Genomic DNA, 17,345 nt, shown 5'->3' with positions numbered 1-17,345 from the left:
GCTTCTTTCCCTTTGTCCGACCCTAAGTCTTTCGCGTCTGTGGTTCTCCTTTGGTTTTGGTGTAGAAAAGTATACAGAAGGAAGAGGCCAAGAAGAAGGAAGTCCATGTGGAGGAGAACGTTCCCGCCCCTTCTCCTCGTTCCAACTGTTCGGTGAGTTGGGTTCTGGTGGAGAAAATGCTAAAAAAGAGAAAAAGTTTTCATTTTGAATCGACAGTAGATGCTTTTTCTGTATTTCTTGGCTCGAATGACCCCTATTAATGAATTCTTTTGTTACAAAGCAAAAAAAAAGAAGAAGCCTTTTCTTCTCTTTTTTTTGGTGTATTGCTGTTCTTTGTTGTCTTGGACTCAAAAAATCTGTCAACTTGTGAGGATTCGTGAAGCTATGAATCGTGAGGCTGACTTCAGCCTACTCTTAAAAACGATCTTTTTATGAAAATTCGAGTTGTTTCTGATATAATTCTGGAAGATTATAGTTGAAAGTAATTATTTCTGAATCTTGAGGTTAATACCTCACATCAGCAGTCTCAATTGCTGTTCAATGAACTTGCACACATCACGCACACGCAAAGCGAAAGCCAAATAGTTGGGATAAAGTTTACTGGTGGGTGTGGGGGGTGTGTGTGTTTTATATCCCTTCCGTAGGATTTGTATGTGTGTGTGTGTGTGTTTTATATCCCTTCCGTAAGATTTTTTGAATGTATGATGTTCCTTAATAGGCAAAGCCAAAGCCAAATAGTCGGGATAAGGTTTAGTGGATATTTATGTGGTTCTATATATGCATGTATGTTTGTATATATATATATATATATATATTTATATATAATAGTTGTGTTTTGTGATATACCTAATGCTTTTGTTGTCCTCCTGTAGTTGACAATTAATCCATTGAAAGAGATAGAGTTGATTTTGTATGGTGGAGAATTTTACAATGGTAACAAGGTGAGAATTTGTTATTCAGTTAAATGATGTGGTCAAATTACTTGGTTGTGTATTCTTAGCAAAGGTAGAAGTACAAATGCTTTATCAAACATCATTTCTCTTAGAGAAAGGAAAAAGTGACAATAGTTTTCCTTGTTTTCCTGATAAGTGTAGTATTTTTACACAAAAATGCTGTCACTTTCCCTGTAAAATGTTTCTCATTCATGCATTTATAAAACATGCACACTTTTTTTTTCCTCTGTCTTCTTCACATGGCTCATAATTGAGATGGTACTCAACCACAGAAGAAATTAGACTCTTGCTTAGCCTCCTCATATTTTCCTATTTTATGTCCAAAATCTTTTGGTAATAACCTGAATTTCAAATATTAATATTTGTGTCAAAGGTTAATTGATTAGTTTGTTGCTGCAGACATTTGTTTATGGTGATCTTTATCGCTATGATGTAGAAAAAAATGAATGGAAATTAGTATCAAGTCCTAATAGTCCACCTCCTCGTAGTGCTCATCAGGCAGTTGCATGGAAAAATAATATTTACATATTTGGTAACTGACTTAAGCTTGGCAGATTTTTTTTTTAAAATTTGGCAATAATAATCTTATTAACCAAGTTTTTAATGTGACATATCTATTTTTTTTTTCAGGTGGTGAATTTACATCTCCAAACCAGGAACGTTTCCATCATTATAAGGTACCATTTTGTCTTAGGTATCCTTTTATGCCATAGCCATTTTATCATCTGTTGTTTGGCATTCAACATTTACTGTTTTCTATTGTAGAGATCAGTTTGGAAAGTGAAGCATTCTAATATAACTTAATCATTGAACAACGTTATATGGACATAGACCTACAAATTTGAAATTTGCCTTGGGGAATCATTTTTTTTTTGAGGTAGATAGCTTGCTGTCGCACTAGACTGTACAAACAAAATTTATTCATGCTTTTATATATAGCATAGATATGTTTATGTGTTTGTATGTTTGTGTGTGTGTATATATATGTGTATTTGTATATTGTGATTGCACATATCTCTTACTTTGTGTGTGTGTGTGTGTGTATAAGGAGAGAGAGAGAGGGCCTATCATGAGGTCACATTCAATAGTTTCAATCTTTGTTTTGGAATCTCCATCTTTAAACCGATGATGGGATTTGAGGTCAGTTTCAATAAATCTTATTGTAATTTGCTTGTCTTTACAGGTGTATAGGTATATAACATAATATGTATATATATACATACATGTGTATAATTATTTATTTATGTACACGTGTCCATCCATATGTGCGTGTGCATAAATTCATATGTTTATGTATAGATCAATGCATATATTTTGGTGCATTTTTGCTGTACCATCTGTACTACTTGCATCGTTAGGATACTAGTATGATGTCGAGGTTCAGTTCAATATATGAGCCAAAACAGTTGATACCAGTCCGAACCGAGCAGAACATTCGTACTGCTTGGTTCCATTTCATATCATATGATTTCGGGCGTATCGTGTCTAGGAGTGAGAAAAAATGTTGGGAGCCTATGTGGGTATGGGATGTGTACCGTTGGCTTCGTATTGAATTGATAATATAACAAGACTACTTGATATCGCTTTTGCGGGCATTGCTTAGGTATATATGCATCAAGGATTGAAAAAATGATCAAATTAGACTGTAGCAACTGATAAGTAGTAGCAACCTTGAACTGGTCGACATGTACTTTATCCGCCTTAAGATGGTATGGTAGGGACTAACACACCACACTTCTTGTTGAATTGGGCTAGAACAGTGGAATTTAGGTGTACTAGAGTAGATCTGCGCAATGAGGCCTAGAGTGGTCCATTATTTATTGAAACCATTCAGTACTGATCCATAATATATCCAAACTAATTTTTGTTGTTCGTTCTTGTTTTTGTCCACCATTTGAATGTTGGAACAACTAGGTGGCAGGCACCCTACTGAGAAGCAAATAGAGACTATAAATACAAATTTATTTGCATAATATCATTTAAGTAAATGTCCATTACTTAACATATTATATAAAGGATAAACCCCTATTTGAGTTAAATAAGAAAAATTCAAAAATCCAAATTTGTCAAGAATAATTCTTGATTTTTTAACTTTACAAGCTAAAGTATTTCTGAAATCTTAAAGGATTATAATTTCTATTTTTTTTCCAAACATTGCAAAAATCTGAAGTCCAGTAAGAAAAGTCATGATCTTAGTTATCAAAGCATTTCAACTAAAATGATGATAAAGAACACTTTGGGCTTCAAGAAATATTCATAATTAAGTATTATGTGCAAGGTCCGTAATCTCAGTACTGGGTACCGTATCGGTAACTTATTGGTTCAGTACGATATGGTTGGTATGCACCTTGGTACGCTTCAATACAGGTCGGTACGTTACGATACGAGATTGTATGGAGTTTTTACCGACTCAAAGTTGAGTTTGTACCAGTTTTCTTTCGGTACTGTATGGTATATCCGGTATCGGGTGATACAGGGCAGTACAATAGACCATGATTATGTGAATATACATTGAGGTGAAGGACCACATTCTCTGTCTAAATTCAAAAACAATCTTTGTTGTTCAATGAAATGGTAATGTACTCTTCCTTTGTTCATTTGTCAAAACTCAAACAGTGCTAGTAGTTGACAAATTCATCTTGAATGCATTTAAAAAAATCTTCAATATCATTCATTAATTTATTGATTTCTAGTAACCTAGTTGCATGTTATTTATGATGTATGCATAGTTTTTTGGTGTAGTTAAATTGCAAGTTATGTACTAACTTAGACATAGAAAAACTTCAACACACATCAGATAATGACTAGGGAATTTAAATTAATACAGTTACTATATTTCTGCAAAAGCTTAGCAATAAAACAATAGGACATAAGCAAAAAAGGCAACATAATATTTTTAGAAGCAAAATAGGCTTGCGCTAGAGATATACCACCCATATTGAAGGATAGCAGTCGATGCCCTTTGTTGATGCAACTTGTGATATGGTGCATTGCTTATCAGCCAGCGATATTGTAACAACCCAGGATCTCACCCAAAATAGCTAGCCGGAAGTTATTATTTGGGTTCCTTGATCCTGTATAAGTACCCAAGATCTACCCAGTGAATAACCGATGTGGGACTAAATACACGTCCCCACGGGTTCTCACATACTCCTCCCGTTCAAGCCCTGACGTCCTCGTCAGGCTAAGGGTTCATATCTATTCAATCTAATCACAAATACCACGATTGGCCCGTGGTCAGCCCCAATGGATCCGTGCTGCAGTGTCCCCTAGTCCACATAGGTTATGGGCCGGGTCTGCTCTGATACCATTTGTAACAATCCAGATTCTCACCCAAAATGGCTAGCCGGAAGGTATTATTTGGGTTTCTAGATCCTGTATAAGTACCCAAGATCTACCCAGCGAACAACCGATGTGGGACTAAACACACGCCCGTACGGATCCTCACATACTCCCCCCGTTTAAATCCTGACGTCCTCGTCAGGTTAAGGGTTCAAATCTAATCACAAATACCACGATTGGCCCGTGGTCAGCCCCAATGGATCCGTGCTGCAGTGTCCCCTAATCCACATAGGTTATGAGCCGGGTCCGCTCTGATACCATTTGTAACAACTCAGGATCTCACCCAAAATGGCTAGCCGGAAGTTATTATTTGGGTTGCTTGATCCTGTATAAGTACCCAAGATCTACCCAGCGAATAACCGATGTGGGACTAAATACACGCCCGCATGGGTTCTCACAGATATAGTACTAATTGATGAGATTTGAACCCTTGTTCCACATATCTATAATCATATACGCTTGAAAATATGCATAAATTCATTTAGATATACATTTATGTGTGCATACAAAAGGCTATATATTCATATATATGTACTTACAGGCTTTTGATATCATATATAAAACATTCACAGATAGGCATAGATAAGCATACACAACACATCCAGCTTTTTGCATGTGTGCATATATGTATGTGTTTATGCATGCATGTGTGCATATATGTATGTGTTTATGCATGCATACATGCTTGAACCTGGCTTGAATTCAGTTGGAATATATTTAAAACGTGGTTTTGTTGTCAATATGGAATGGGATCCTCTATTGGACAAAAGCATAATATATACAATCTCACTAACCTTTGGCCCTTCTTTTGAAGCTTGCAAGTGCAATATAAATATGTATAAGACATTGTCACATTATATAATAATCTCTTTTAGGTGCCTCTCAAACTCATTGTCGATCGACCATTCAGAAATTGTCTAATATATAACCAAAACTTTCATTATCATGTCTTTAGGAGTCTGTCTTGATGCTTGCTATGTTGGATACAGAAAATTCAGAAGTGGTCTCATATAGTTGTTGGGCGAATTTGTGAACACTCTTGACATGATTTGCTCTTTTTATGGACAACCTAGTTAACAACGGTATATATATTAGACTAAATTTGTTGGCATGGTGGAAAGTCAAAGTCTAGCAAATGAGATACTCATGTTGACTTCTAAATGTTATTCTTATTACCATTTCATGTAGGACAACCGATAACATGGGATATGTATTATGCAAATCAACTTTAAGCATTGTATATTGTTTTTGTGTTTTCTAATCGTGTATTACCTCAAGCTATTACCACATTACCCAGTTATGTTCTCAACAACCCAGGGTCTTGGGAGGGGGAGTCAGGGACATGCCAAACCTTTGGCATTTTTTACAAAAGGTGGCTGCCCCTGGACTCGAAGCCATGCCACCACACTTAGCAGTCCAAGCCTTTACTACTGCACCAAGCAATGGTCCCTTGCATCAAGTTGTTAAGATATCCTTAATGATTTTTTTCTTTTAAAAAGGTTAGGTTTGTGTTGATGATAGGTCAAGATATAATTATCTTGATATGTAATTGATTTGTTTCCTGAACATGTTAGCATATTTCATTAGTTTGTAGGCCTAAACAGGGTTGTATGTCTGATATGGGTCAATGTTCAACATGTTATGACTCTATTGATACAACGTCTTCTTTGTTTGTCTAGATATTGTAATGACCTCTGCCCTAGAACTTTGTAATTTTTATATGCCATGCAACCAATGTTTGCAAGCGCATACACACACATTTCAGCTCCGTTCTTATTCACATCTTGTTTGCATACTTTCTAATCATTGCATTGTTTATGTTTGTTAGATACAATTCTCTTAATTGCAATCAATGTTATCCATTATGAGATATGGGTGGTACCTCTAGATATTATTATCTAAAATCAGAATTACATTAGGTGGGGGTATATCTTGATAGAGACCCATACATGATAATTCTTTTAATTTAAGCTCTCTTGTTTTTTGATATTCACAAAACCTGGAATAATTTTACCATTATAACTAGCTCCTTGATTGAACTTCATGCTGCAGGATTTTTGGATGTTTGATTTGAAAACTAATCAATGGGAACAACTACTTATTAAAGGATGTCCAAGTGCACGCTCAGGACATCGCATGGTATGCTTCAAAATTCTAATTTTTTTATTGTAAACTTTGTAACAAATAATAATCCTTTGCATCCTCACCCTCCAAAGAAAAGAAATGAAAGGAGAAAGGAAAAAGATTTTTTGCATTTCTTTATGCTAGTAAAATTTAAATTGCATAGGTGAATGGAGGTGAAAAGGTTCCATGCATGAAGGAGAAATGTTTAGAGGCAACAAATGCCTAGAGCAAGCAACAAGAAGAACAAATCCACCTAACTACTATGTTTTACAAAAAGCTTTCATATTTTTTCTTTTATTTTTTAGGAAGCAAGTGGGTTCTAGGTCTAACAATTTCAAATTACTATTGACTAATAATTTTTTTTTAATGGTTTTTGACTATAGCATATATTTTGATTATGTAAAGTATAAAATTTTTGTATATATTAATGTTGCATAACAATTCATCTATTCATGTTTAGTATATACTTATTCTATTTAGGTTTGTGTTGGGGGAATACGGTTTTCCCCCAGCAATATAGTAACCCCGCCCCTAAGAAGCCGCATAGCCGCCGACCTTGGACGACTGAGGTCGGCGTCCGACCTCGGAACGTCCGACCTCAGAACCTCCGACCTGGAGAATTTCCGACCCCAGAGGTCTGTCCTTGTCGACCACCTACTACGGTCGTACCCCTCCGAGGTCCGGCCGAGGGCCATATCCTGCCACTGTCCCAGCATTTATTGCGCATGACCTCTGCAAACCCCCGGTTCACTCAACAATTAATGCGAATCTCCGGCCCACTCAACAATTAATGCGCACCTCCGGCCTACTCAACAATTAATGCGCATGGCCCCTATTATCTACGGACCCACGGCTCTCCACGGCAAATCAGCTCAGCGGAGTCCAGTCAACCGTGATAAGTCTCTGATCTCGGCATTACCTCCGACATCAATGCAATGATTCACCTGATCACGTGCCAGCTCGGGTCGTACGACGGCTTCATCTCCGACATCAATGTAATGATTCACCTGATCGTGTGCCAGTCCAAGCAACATGCCGAGCCGTACGACGGTCTCGCTCCATCACATCGCAGGTAAACCGACCCCCCTATAAAAGGGAACCCTTGCTTCTCAAAGGGGGGTTGGACACAGAAAACTCAAGAGACACTATTCTCCTCTTTCTCCTTTAAACACAGATTGCCCCCCTTTGACTTAAGCATCGGAGGGCCGGCGCCGGAAAACCCGGCCACCGGCTTTTCTGCAGGCACCCCGACGGAGGACGCCGCCCGCCGACGGACCGCCACTCCCCTGTGTCCACCTGCCACTCCCCCTCCTCGACCGACGACCGCCCCCGGGTCCAATTTCCAGCAACAGTTGGCACTAGAGGAAGGGACCGAGTCGCGATCATGAAGTTGAGAAGTAAGGGAGCCTCCAATATCTCCCGGCGTCCCCCACAGAGTCCTGGACACTCCGTCCAGAATTCGCCTACTCCGGCTGACCCGGTTCCCCAGGTCCAGCCGGAGCAATTCAATGCTCTGGTGCAGCAAGTTCAGGCCCTGGCCGCTGCCGTTCAAGGCCTGCGGCGCGAGGAGGCCTTACCAGCGCTTCCCCCGCAGGCCCAGGTCTTGCCGGAGTTTCCTCCCAATGGCCCGATTCTCCCAGGCCAGAATCTTCATGGCTCCTCCAGGGCCAACAACGAAGGGCGGGCCTCCCTCCAGAGAGAGCTGCCGGGGGAAGGTCTCAACAGAAGACCCCAACCCTCTGAAGCCGAATCAGCCCCAGACCACCGTGAGCCGGAGCAAACCACGGTGACGATTCCACGGGTTGGGGAGCTCGACAGGAAAGTCGAACACTTGGAGCGACAGATCGAAGCGCTCCACAGCAAGAAGGCAAGACAAGAGGGGGATTTTGAATTCACCACCAAGTCCCCCTTCTCCCGCCAGATCGAGGATGAGCCGGTCCCCGCGAGGTTTAAGATGCCTCAAGTGGAGCCCTACAGCGGAATCACCGACCCCCTCGACCACTTGGAGAGCTACCGAGCTCTCATGGCCCTACAAGGATCCTCGGAGGCCGTACTTTGTAAGGCCTTCCCGGCGACTCTTCGAGGGACAGCTCGGCTTTGGTTTTCTGGGCTAAAGCCGAGCACGGTATCTTCCTTCGAGCAACTCAGCAGGCAGTTTGCTACCAATTTTGCTGCCAGCCGACGCCAACGGCGGATGTCGGACTCTCTCTTGGATATCAAGCAGAAGGAGGGGGAATCCCTCAAGGAGTATCTAGACCGTTTTACTGTCGCCACGTGGGAAGTTCGCGAGCTGGACCAGTCAATAGCCATGTCGGCTCTAAAGACTGGGGTTCGCTCTTATCGATTCCTCTTCTCTATCGAGAAGAGCTTCCCGGCCGACTTCACCGAGATGCTGGCCCGAGCTCGGAAGTATGCAAAGGCCGAGGAGGCAATCGCCTCCATGCGGGGTGCGATTGAGCCCGCCTCAAGGAAGCAGAAGAAACGCCGCGAGGAGCGCGGCCGAGAAAGAAGCCGATCCTCCCGTCGAGAGAAGAACCTCCCCCGACTGAGGAGCCTGCCTCGGCAGCGGGGACAACCTCAACGGAGGACCCCACCTCGACCAAGGTCCCCACCACGGCCTCGGACGTACCTAGGGAGGTACGAGAATTACACACCTGTCAATGCTCCCCGGGCCGAGATTTTGATGGAAATCGAAGGTCGGGATTTCTTCCGACCTCCGCCTCCTATGCGGGATACAGGAGTTCCCTGCAATCCCAGAAAGTACTGCCGCTTCCACCGAGACCGCTGGCACGACACGGAGGATTGCTTTCAGCTCCGAGACGAGATAGAGGCGCTTATCCGCCGCGGAGTACTCAATCGGTTCGTAAGGAACCGACGTGAGGAAAGGAGGCCAGCGGAAAACGCCACACCGCCCGAAAATTCGGACGACAACAGGCCTATCGCCGGCACCATCAATGTAATCGGAGGAGCCTCGGTAGGAGGATCAGCCCAAGGAGTCTCCCCGAAGCGCCCGCGTACTGCTGAAGTTATTTCGTTCTCGGACGAGGACTTGGAAGGGGTTGAGACCCCCCACGATGACGCTGTGGTCATCTCCATGATTGTAAATAAGTTTGATGTAAAACGTGTCCTAGTTGAAAATGGAAGTTCAGCCAACGTTTTGTACTACCATGCCTACCAAAAAATGGGGTTGCGAAAAGGACATCTCCGGAAAATTAATACCCCACTAGTCGGGTTCACCGGAGACTCGGTCCCAGTCGAGGGTGAGATCAGCTTCCTTGTTACGGTCGGCCTCGCTCCCCAGGAAAGCACTGTGAGGACGGACTTCCTTGTGGTCCGTCTATCCTCAGCCTACAACGCCATCCTTGGGCGGCCAGGGCTAAATGCCCTTCGAGCCGTGGTCTCAACCCGCCATCTGCTCATGCGATTCCCCACCGGCCAAGGAGTAGGCGAGGTCCGAGGAGATCAGCTGGTTGCCAAGCAGTGCTACATGGCGGCTCACAGAGTAAAGCTGCCAACCGAGATGCCGACTCAGGCAACGGGCCCCTCGCTACCCATAGAAACCCTGGACGCGAGGGACAACCTCTGGAAGAAGCAAGTAGAGCCCGGTGAGCTTCTTGTTCAAGTTTCCCTACGAGAAAATTTTTCCGAGCTAACTGTGCAGGTCGGCTCCGGCCTTGGCGTCCGCGAGAGGGATCACCTCGTCAGCTTCCTGCGGGACAATGCTGATGTCTTCGCCTGGTCGCCCGCGGACGTACCGGGAATTGACCCTGAGGTCATGGTCCATCGACTCCAGGTGAAGCCGACCAGCAGACCTGTAAAGCAGAAAAAAGGGGCTCTGCCCCGGAACGACAACGAGCTGCTGCCGAGGAAGTGGATAAACTCCTTGAAGCTGGCTTTATCCGGGAGGTCTCCTACCCAGACTGGCTTGCCAACGTAGTCCTCGTAAAGAAGGCCAATGGAAAATAGCGCATGTGTGTGGACTACACCGACCTGAACAAGGCCTGTCCGAAGGACAGTTTCCCCCTTCCAAGCATCGACCAGCTCGTCGATTCCACCTCAGGACATCAATTGCTGACCTTCATGGACGCCTTCTCGGGATATAATCAAATCCGAATGGCGCCAGAAGACGAGGAGAAAACGGCCTTCATCACCAACAAGGGCACCTATTGCTACAAGGTGATGCCTTTCGGTCTGAAGAACGCTGGAGCCACATATCAGAGGCTGGTCAGCCAAATTTTTGAGGACCAGATCGGCCGAAATATGGAAGTTTATGTGGATGACATGTTGGTGAAGAGCCGAGCGACGGAGCACCATGTAGCTGACCTCAACGAGACGTTCTCCAAGCTCAGGAGATACCGAATGAAGCTCAACCCAGCAAAGTGCGCGTTCGGAGTTACCTCGGGCAAATTCCTGGGTTTCATAGTGACCCAGCGCGGAATTGAAGCCAACCCCGAGAAGATCCGAGCGCTGCAAGAAATGACGCCTCCGAAGACAGTCAAAGAGGTGCAGCGGCTTACCGGACGGGTGGCCGCCTTGGGGAGATTTGTCTCCCGATCGGCTGAGCGCTGCCTCCTATTCTTCAAGATCCTTAAGCAGCCAAAGGACTTCCTGTGGTCAGAAGAATGCCAGCAGACCTTTGAAGAGCTCAGGAGCCTTCTGGCCTCTCCCCCGCTACTCACCAAGCCTCAGCGGGACGAAGTTCTTCACTTATACCTGGCCGTCTCCCCGGTCGCAGTAAGCTCGGTCCTGGTCCGGGAAGAGGACAAGCTCCAAAAACCGGTCTACTACATCAGCCGGGTCCTCAGGGATGCTGAGACCGATATTCAAAACTTGAGAAGACAATTTTTGCTCTTATCATCTCAGCTCGGAGACTCCGGCCTTATTTTCAAGCACATACAATAGTCATACTGACCGACCAGCCTATGAAGCAAATATTGCAAAGGTCAGATCGTGCGGGGAGGATCGCCAAATGGGCGGTCGAGCTCGGAGAATTCGACTTCGAATATCGACCCAGGCCGGCCATTAAAGCTCAAATACTCGCCGACTTCCTCGTGGAATGCACCTTGCCAGACGACCCCGAGCTACCGTCTGCATCCATGGGGGGAACCCCGAGGCTACCATGGGTCCTACATTCGGACGGGTCGTCAACTTCGGGGGGTAGCGGAGCTGGACTCATCCTCACCAGCCCGGACGGAGTGGTGGCCGAACAAGCCTTGCGCCTCGAGTTTCCGGCCTCAAACAACGAGGCAGAGTATGAGGCTCTCATTGCTGGGCTCAAATTGGCGAAGGAACTGAAAGTGGAAGACTTGAAGGCCTTCAGCGATTTCCAGCTGATAGTGAGCCAGATCCAGGGAGACTTTGAAGCAAAAGAGCCATCAATGCAAAAATATCTCCAAAAAGTGCGGAAACTCATGTCTGCCTTGGGCTCTTTCAGCATCCAGCACATTTCCAGAGCGGAGAATCTCAGGGCAGACCAGTTGTCCAAACTGGCGACCTCCCGCATGAGCGAGCTTTCCAAGGAGACAACGCTCGAGTATCTTCAGACACCCAGCACGGAGGAACCCGAACCCACCATGTGCATCGACTTCGAGCCGAGCTGGATCGACGGGTTTGTCCGCTATCTCCAGGACGGAACCCTTCCTCATGATGAGACAGAGGCTCGCCGGATCAAGCGCCAAGCTTCCCGGTATGTCCTATATGAAAACAAGCTCTATCGTTGATCATTCACTTCTCCTCTTCTCAGATGTCTCCGCCCCTCTGAGGCGGACTATGCCCTCCGAGAAGTCCATGAAGGAATTTGCGGAAATCACCTGGGAGGTCGGGTGTTAGCCTATAAGATCCTGCGGCAAGGATATTACTGGCCCACACTCCAGAAGGATGCGACGAACTTCGTTCGGAAGTGCGACCGGTGCCAACATCCAACGCCGACCTTCGGCCCTGCTAACTTCAATCATCGCCCCCTGGCCGTTTGCCCAGTGGGGGATCGACATTCTGGGGCCCTTTCCTCTGGCCACCGGGCAAAGAAAATTTCTGGTCGTCTCCATCGACTACTTCACCAAATGGGTTGAAGCTGAACCTGTAGCCCGGATCACCGAGCAAAAGATGCGGGACTTCGTGTGGAAGTCCATAATCTGCAGATTCGGACTCCCCCGAATCCTTATATCTGACAATGGTCGGCAGTTCGACAACGTCCACTTCAGAGAATTTTGCTCCGAGCTCGGCATCGACCACCGCTTCACCTCGGTCGCCCATCCCCAGACAAACGGGGAAACTGAGGTAACTAATCGTACCATTTTGCAGGGACTCAAGGCCAGGCTTGATCGATCCAAAGGACAGTGGGTCGAGGACTTGTACAACGTCCTCTGGGCATACCGGACCACGTTCCGATTGCCCACAGGAGAGACCTCCTTCAACCTAGCGTATGGCACAGAGGCTGTCATCCCGCTGGAAATCGGCCTCCCTTCTTCAAGGGTGGAGCACTACGACCCCGACTCCAACTCTTCCCGACTCAGGAGTAATCTGGATCTCGTTGAAGAGACACGAGAGGTTGCCCGGGTCCGTATGGCAAGATACCAACAGAAAACAGCCCAATACTACAACTCCAGAGCCAAGCCCAAGCTCTTCAAAGTAGGGGACCTCGTCCTCAGGAGAGCCGAGGCTTCTCAGCCAACTGAGCAGGGAAAGCTCGCCCCAAATTGGGAAGGGCCGTATCAAATCGCCCGAGTACAACGACCCGGAGCATACAAGTTGAAATCCCTCGAAGGGACTCCAATTCCGCGAAGCTGGAACTCCGAGAATCTACGAATGTACTACCAATGAAACCCCTAGGGGTTCAAGACAATCAGGAATATGGACTCAGTCTCCTTTTTACAAATGATTCGTCCATTCCAATAATTATGATTATTTCTTCTAATGTCGGGTCGTTTGTGATCCTCAGATTCCTCGATTAAGATCGGGATGCCTCGAGGCTCGACCGTAGAGTCCCAAACTCCCTCGACTTCGGGAAGTATCGCAGGACGATAAAGTATCGACTTGACGCAAGATTCCTCGACTAAGGTCGAGATGCCCCAAGGGTCGACCGTAGAGTCTCAAACTCCCTCGACCTCGGAAAGCGTCGCAGGTCGATAGAGCGTTTCCAGACCCATCGACCTGATGTACGGTTCCTCGACTAAGGTCGAGATGCCCCGAGGGTCGACCGTAGAGTCCCAAACTCCCTCGACCTCGGGAAGCGTCGTAGGTCGATAGAGCGTTCCCAGACCCATCGACCTGACGTACGGTTCCTCGACTAAGGTCGAGATGCCCCGAGGGTCGACCGTAGAGTCCCAAACTCCCTCGACCTCGGAAAGCGTCGCAGGTCGATAGAGCGTTCCCAGACCCATCGACCTGACGTACGGTTCCTCGACTAAGGTCGAGATGCCCCGAGGGTCGACCATAGAGTCCCAAATTTCCTCGACCTCGGGAAGCGTCGCAGGTCGATAGAGCGTTCTCAGAACCTTCGACCTAGCGTACGATTCCTCGACTAAGGTTGGGATGCCCCGAGGTTCGACCGTAGAGTCCCAAACTCCCTCGACCTCGGGATGTATCGCAGGTCGATAGAGCGTTCCCAGACCCATCGACCTGACGCAAGATTCCTCGACTAAGGTCGGGATGCCCCGAGGGCCGACCGTAGAGTCCCAAACTCCCTCGACCTCGGGAAGAGTCGCAGATTAATGGAGCATTCCCAAACCCCTTCAACCTCGGCGGGCGCCATCGGGCCCATGAGAAGCTCGAGTTCTCCGAAAGTCAAAGAATGATTCCGAAAAGTTGGCGAGGAAATAGGGCAACCTACTCCGCTACGAGGAGCGCAACTTTGGAAGCGCAAAAGGTACATCCCACTCGATGCTCGCCTTGTTATATTTATCTGCGTGTTGCCAGCAAAATCTCGATTAAAGTCGAGACCTTATTTTGGCCAAGGTCGGATTGCTCCTACAAGTCGGTTTAAGACTAATCTTCCACTGACCTTATGCATGCTCCGTCTACTGAACCTCCACGACAACTTATGTAAGTCTTCGTAAACAAGGGCCCAATTCGGCCCCCATACACAGACTCCAATATCGACCTATGAAGATAACCTCGACCGCGGGCGTACTGATCGAGCTCAAGAAAACCGACGTATCCTCTACAAGTTTCGACTCCGCTCGCCGAAACCTCGGCTGGGTCCGAGGGCGATAACTATGAAAGCCCTGGCGTCGATTTGATTATCGGCTCCTCTTCGGGGGACATCACTAACCCTTCTATAGACCTATGGTCCAAAAGCCGAGCACGAAAGATCGGCGAGACCCCCAGATAGCGGCCTATGCAAGTCTAGCACGGCCCCGCTCGGAGGCCTGAGGCCCGAGCTCGGTGCCTCAAGAATCCAAAAGCCAAACACGGCGACCTCTGTAATCTTTAAGTCCGAGCTGCAGGACTTAGGAAAGTTTCCTAAAAATCTAAGCTCAGAGCTCCCTCTGGCTAGTGTAATCTGAACTCAGGAAAGCGGAACATAACCAAAAAAGAACATGCCTTTATCAAGTAGCTCGGTAAAACAATAAGTTAAAATCTCGGCCTCGTTTACAACAAAGAAAGACAAAGAGAGATAAACATGAAGTAACAAAAGGAATTTTTCATTGATGAAATGCCAAAAGGCTAAGTACAGAATTGGAGGTCGACCATTCAAAAACTTGAAGGCCGACCTCGATTACAATGGAAAGAAGAAATAAGTCTAAGTCCTAAGGGGCGGCGGTCGCGTCGGCGTCACCCTCGGGGTCATCTATGGCGATGACTGGAGGGTCTTCGGTGGGCACGGGCTCGGGGTCTGCGGCAGGGGCCTCGGCGGGTGCCTCGGGAACGCCCTCCAACTCGGCCACCGCCGTCGCAGGCTCGGCTGCGTCCAACTCAGCCGACTCCGCCTCGGATGCCAGGGCGGCGGGAACGTCGTCCGAATCGGAGCTGTAACCCAGCCTCATCCTCGGACGAATCGTCGAAAGATCGAACTGGGGGCAGATCCGGGCCATCTGCTTTCGGAAGTTGTCGAAGCCCCGGAGGAACCCGTCGACGGTTTCCTCCTCTAACATGTCGCGAAACTCCTCCGATTCTTTGAAAGAGTCTACGGCATGTTCGGCCCGCTCGAGTGCCCTCCTTTCTCGAGCCTCCAGTTGCTCGATCTTGAGGCGCAGGACCCCGCCCTCGTACCTGAGGCCCGCGACCTCGGATTGGACCTCCCCTAGGCGCGCCTCCGAGGCGCGCAGAGCTGACTTGGCCAAGGAGTGGGCAGCCCTTTCTTCCTCAAGCACCTCGACCATAGCTAGGCGCCCGGCCTCAGTGGCCTCCCTCCGCGCCTCGGCCTCGGCCAGCGTCGCGCCCAACTCGGCAATCTTCTTCTTAGCCAGCTCCAATTGCCGGCTGACTTGCCGAGTCTCTTCTTGACACCCTTGGGCAATGAATACCAGGGTGTCGACTTCGTGGATATGCTGCAAGAGAAAAAGGGTAAAGCGATTACGAGTTGGAAAACATAACATATTCGCCAGTAGTCTAAGAAAAATTGGGAAAGTAGCTTATCCGAGCGGTATTGCGGTAAGTACCGTCGACAACCTCTTCCAGCGGCAAGTTCCGGAACTCGGCCCGGTCCGCTGGAAGCATCGCACGCCGAAATACGGCGCGTGCGACATCGGCGTCGTGGATGGCCGAGCTCCCCTCGAGGAGTGGGGATCCTGGCTCGGCCGACTCCTCCCTAAAAACCCTTGAAGAGCTCGGCTCGTCCGAGCTAGGGATTTCGGGGCCTCTGGTCGGCTCAGGCCTCGGGCGCCGTAAGCGGATTACGGTCGGCCCCTCCCGCTGCGCGACGGAGGCGGGACAAGGAGGGGCCGCTGGGCCCGCGTCGCCGGCGGCCTGTGTCCGCCCCTGATCAATTGTGGAGGCCCCCGCCTCCGGGCCTCCCGTCCCGGCCGATGTGGAAGCACCGGCCGACCTCGACTTCTTCCGAGGTTGGAGAATAGCCCCCCGGCCTCGGCCTCCCGTCTCTTCAATCGAGAGAAGAGGGACGTGTTGCTGGTCGGCATGTGGGGGATGTCTGAAACCAAAAATTTTCTCAAGCGTCAGACCAATGTTAGTGAGAAGAGAAAACAGATAAAAACAAAGCGATGCGACTACTCTTACCCTCGGGGCGCGCCGAACTCAAGCCCACGCTCGCCAAGGCGTCCTCCCGTAGGAGCTCGGTTAGGTTGAATCCCTTCCCGAGGGCCCGTAGGGAGTCCAAGACCCTCAGCTCCCTCCCCGAGGGCTCGGAGAGCCTATTGAGAGCCTTCAACCGAGGGTGCCCCCACCTCGGGTTGAACCCCCACGGCACATCGGACGCAAGAAAGAAAAATTTTCCCTTCCACTCATGAATAGAGGAAGGGGCGCCCTGTAAGAGTGACATACCGCCCCGAAAGGCGAAGTATAGCCACCCCGCATCCGCCGGGTTTTTCTTTAATAAAAAACACCGGCGGAAAACACTCACCGAGGTCGGGATCCCGTGCGCAAGACACAAGGACAAGAACCCGATTATGGTCCTCCACGAGTTCGGAGCAAGCTGTGTTGGGACGAGTTGATACTCTACCAGCAAATTGTTCACGAACTCGTGAACAGGGAACCGCAGGCCGGCCCAGAGCGTCTCGCGGTGGATCGCGATCCGACCTGGGGGCGGCCGCGTCGCCCTATCCTCCGGTCCCGCAGTTTCGAGACGAAATCCGGGCTGAAAGAAGAACCGGGAGCGGATTAACTCCAACTCCTCCCCCGACAAACTCGACCCTACTTCCTCTGGACCGAGACCCATTTTACAGAGAAATGAAATAAACTAAAGATAAAGGGAGTACGGAGGAGGAGGAAGAGGAACCCTAGCTAACACAGGGTGGAAACCTACGGGAAAGT

General features: G+C 47.9%; 1 protein-coding gene across 3 annotated transcripts in view; it reads left to right on the top strand.

Annotated features, from left to right (window-relative positions):
- LOC103719647 (Galactose oxidase/kelch repeat superfamily protein) overlaps positions 1–17,345 on the top strand; it is a 54,412-nt gene that overhangs the window by 277 nt on the left and 36,790 nt on the right. Inside the window, exons 2-6 of one of the 3 annotated variants that reach the window (XM_039133776.3) lie at positions 66–152; positions 873–941; positions 1,353–1,485; positions 1,584–1,630; positions 6,348–6,434. In XM_039133776.3, coding sequence (XP_038989704.2) covers positions 66–152; positions 873–941; positions 1,353–1,485; positions 1,584–1,630; positions 6,348–6,434 — 423 coding nt within the window. The remainder of the gene's footprint in view (positions 1–65; positions 153–872; positions 942–1,352; positions 1,486–1,583; positions 1,631–6,347; positions 6,435–17,345) is intronic. The other 2 variants (XM_088720018.1, XM_088720017.2) reach the window with 2 other exon arrangements.

This window comes from Phoenix dactylifera, chromosome 4, assembly GCF_051530095.1.
Source record: "Phoenix dactylifera cultivar Ajwa chromosome 4, Ajwa_hap1_PhDact_Kaust_v1.1, whole genome shotgun sequence".
NCBI lineage: Eukaryota > Viridiplantae > Streptophyta > Magnoliopsida > Arecales > Arecaceae > Phoenix > Phoenix dactylifera.
The sequence above is the reverse complement of the archived record's forward strand: the minus strand, read 5'-3'. Positions and strand labels throughout refer to the sequence as shown.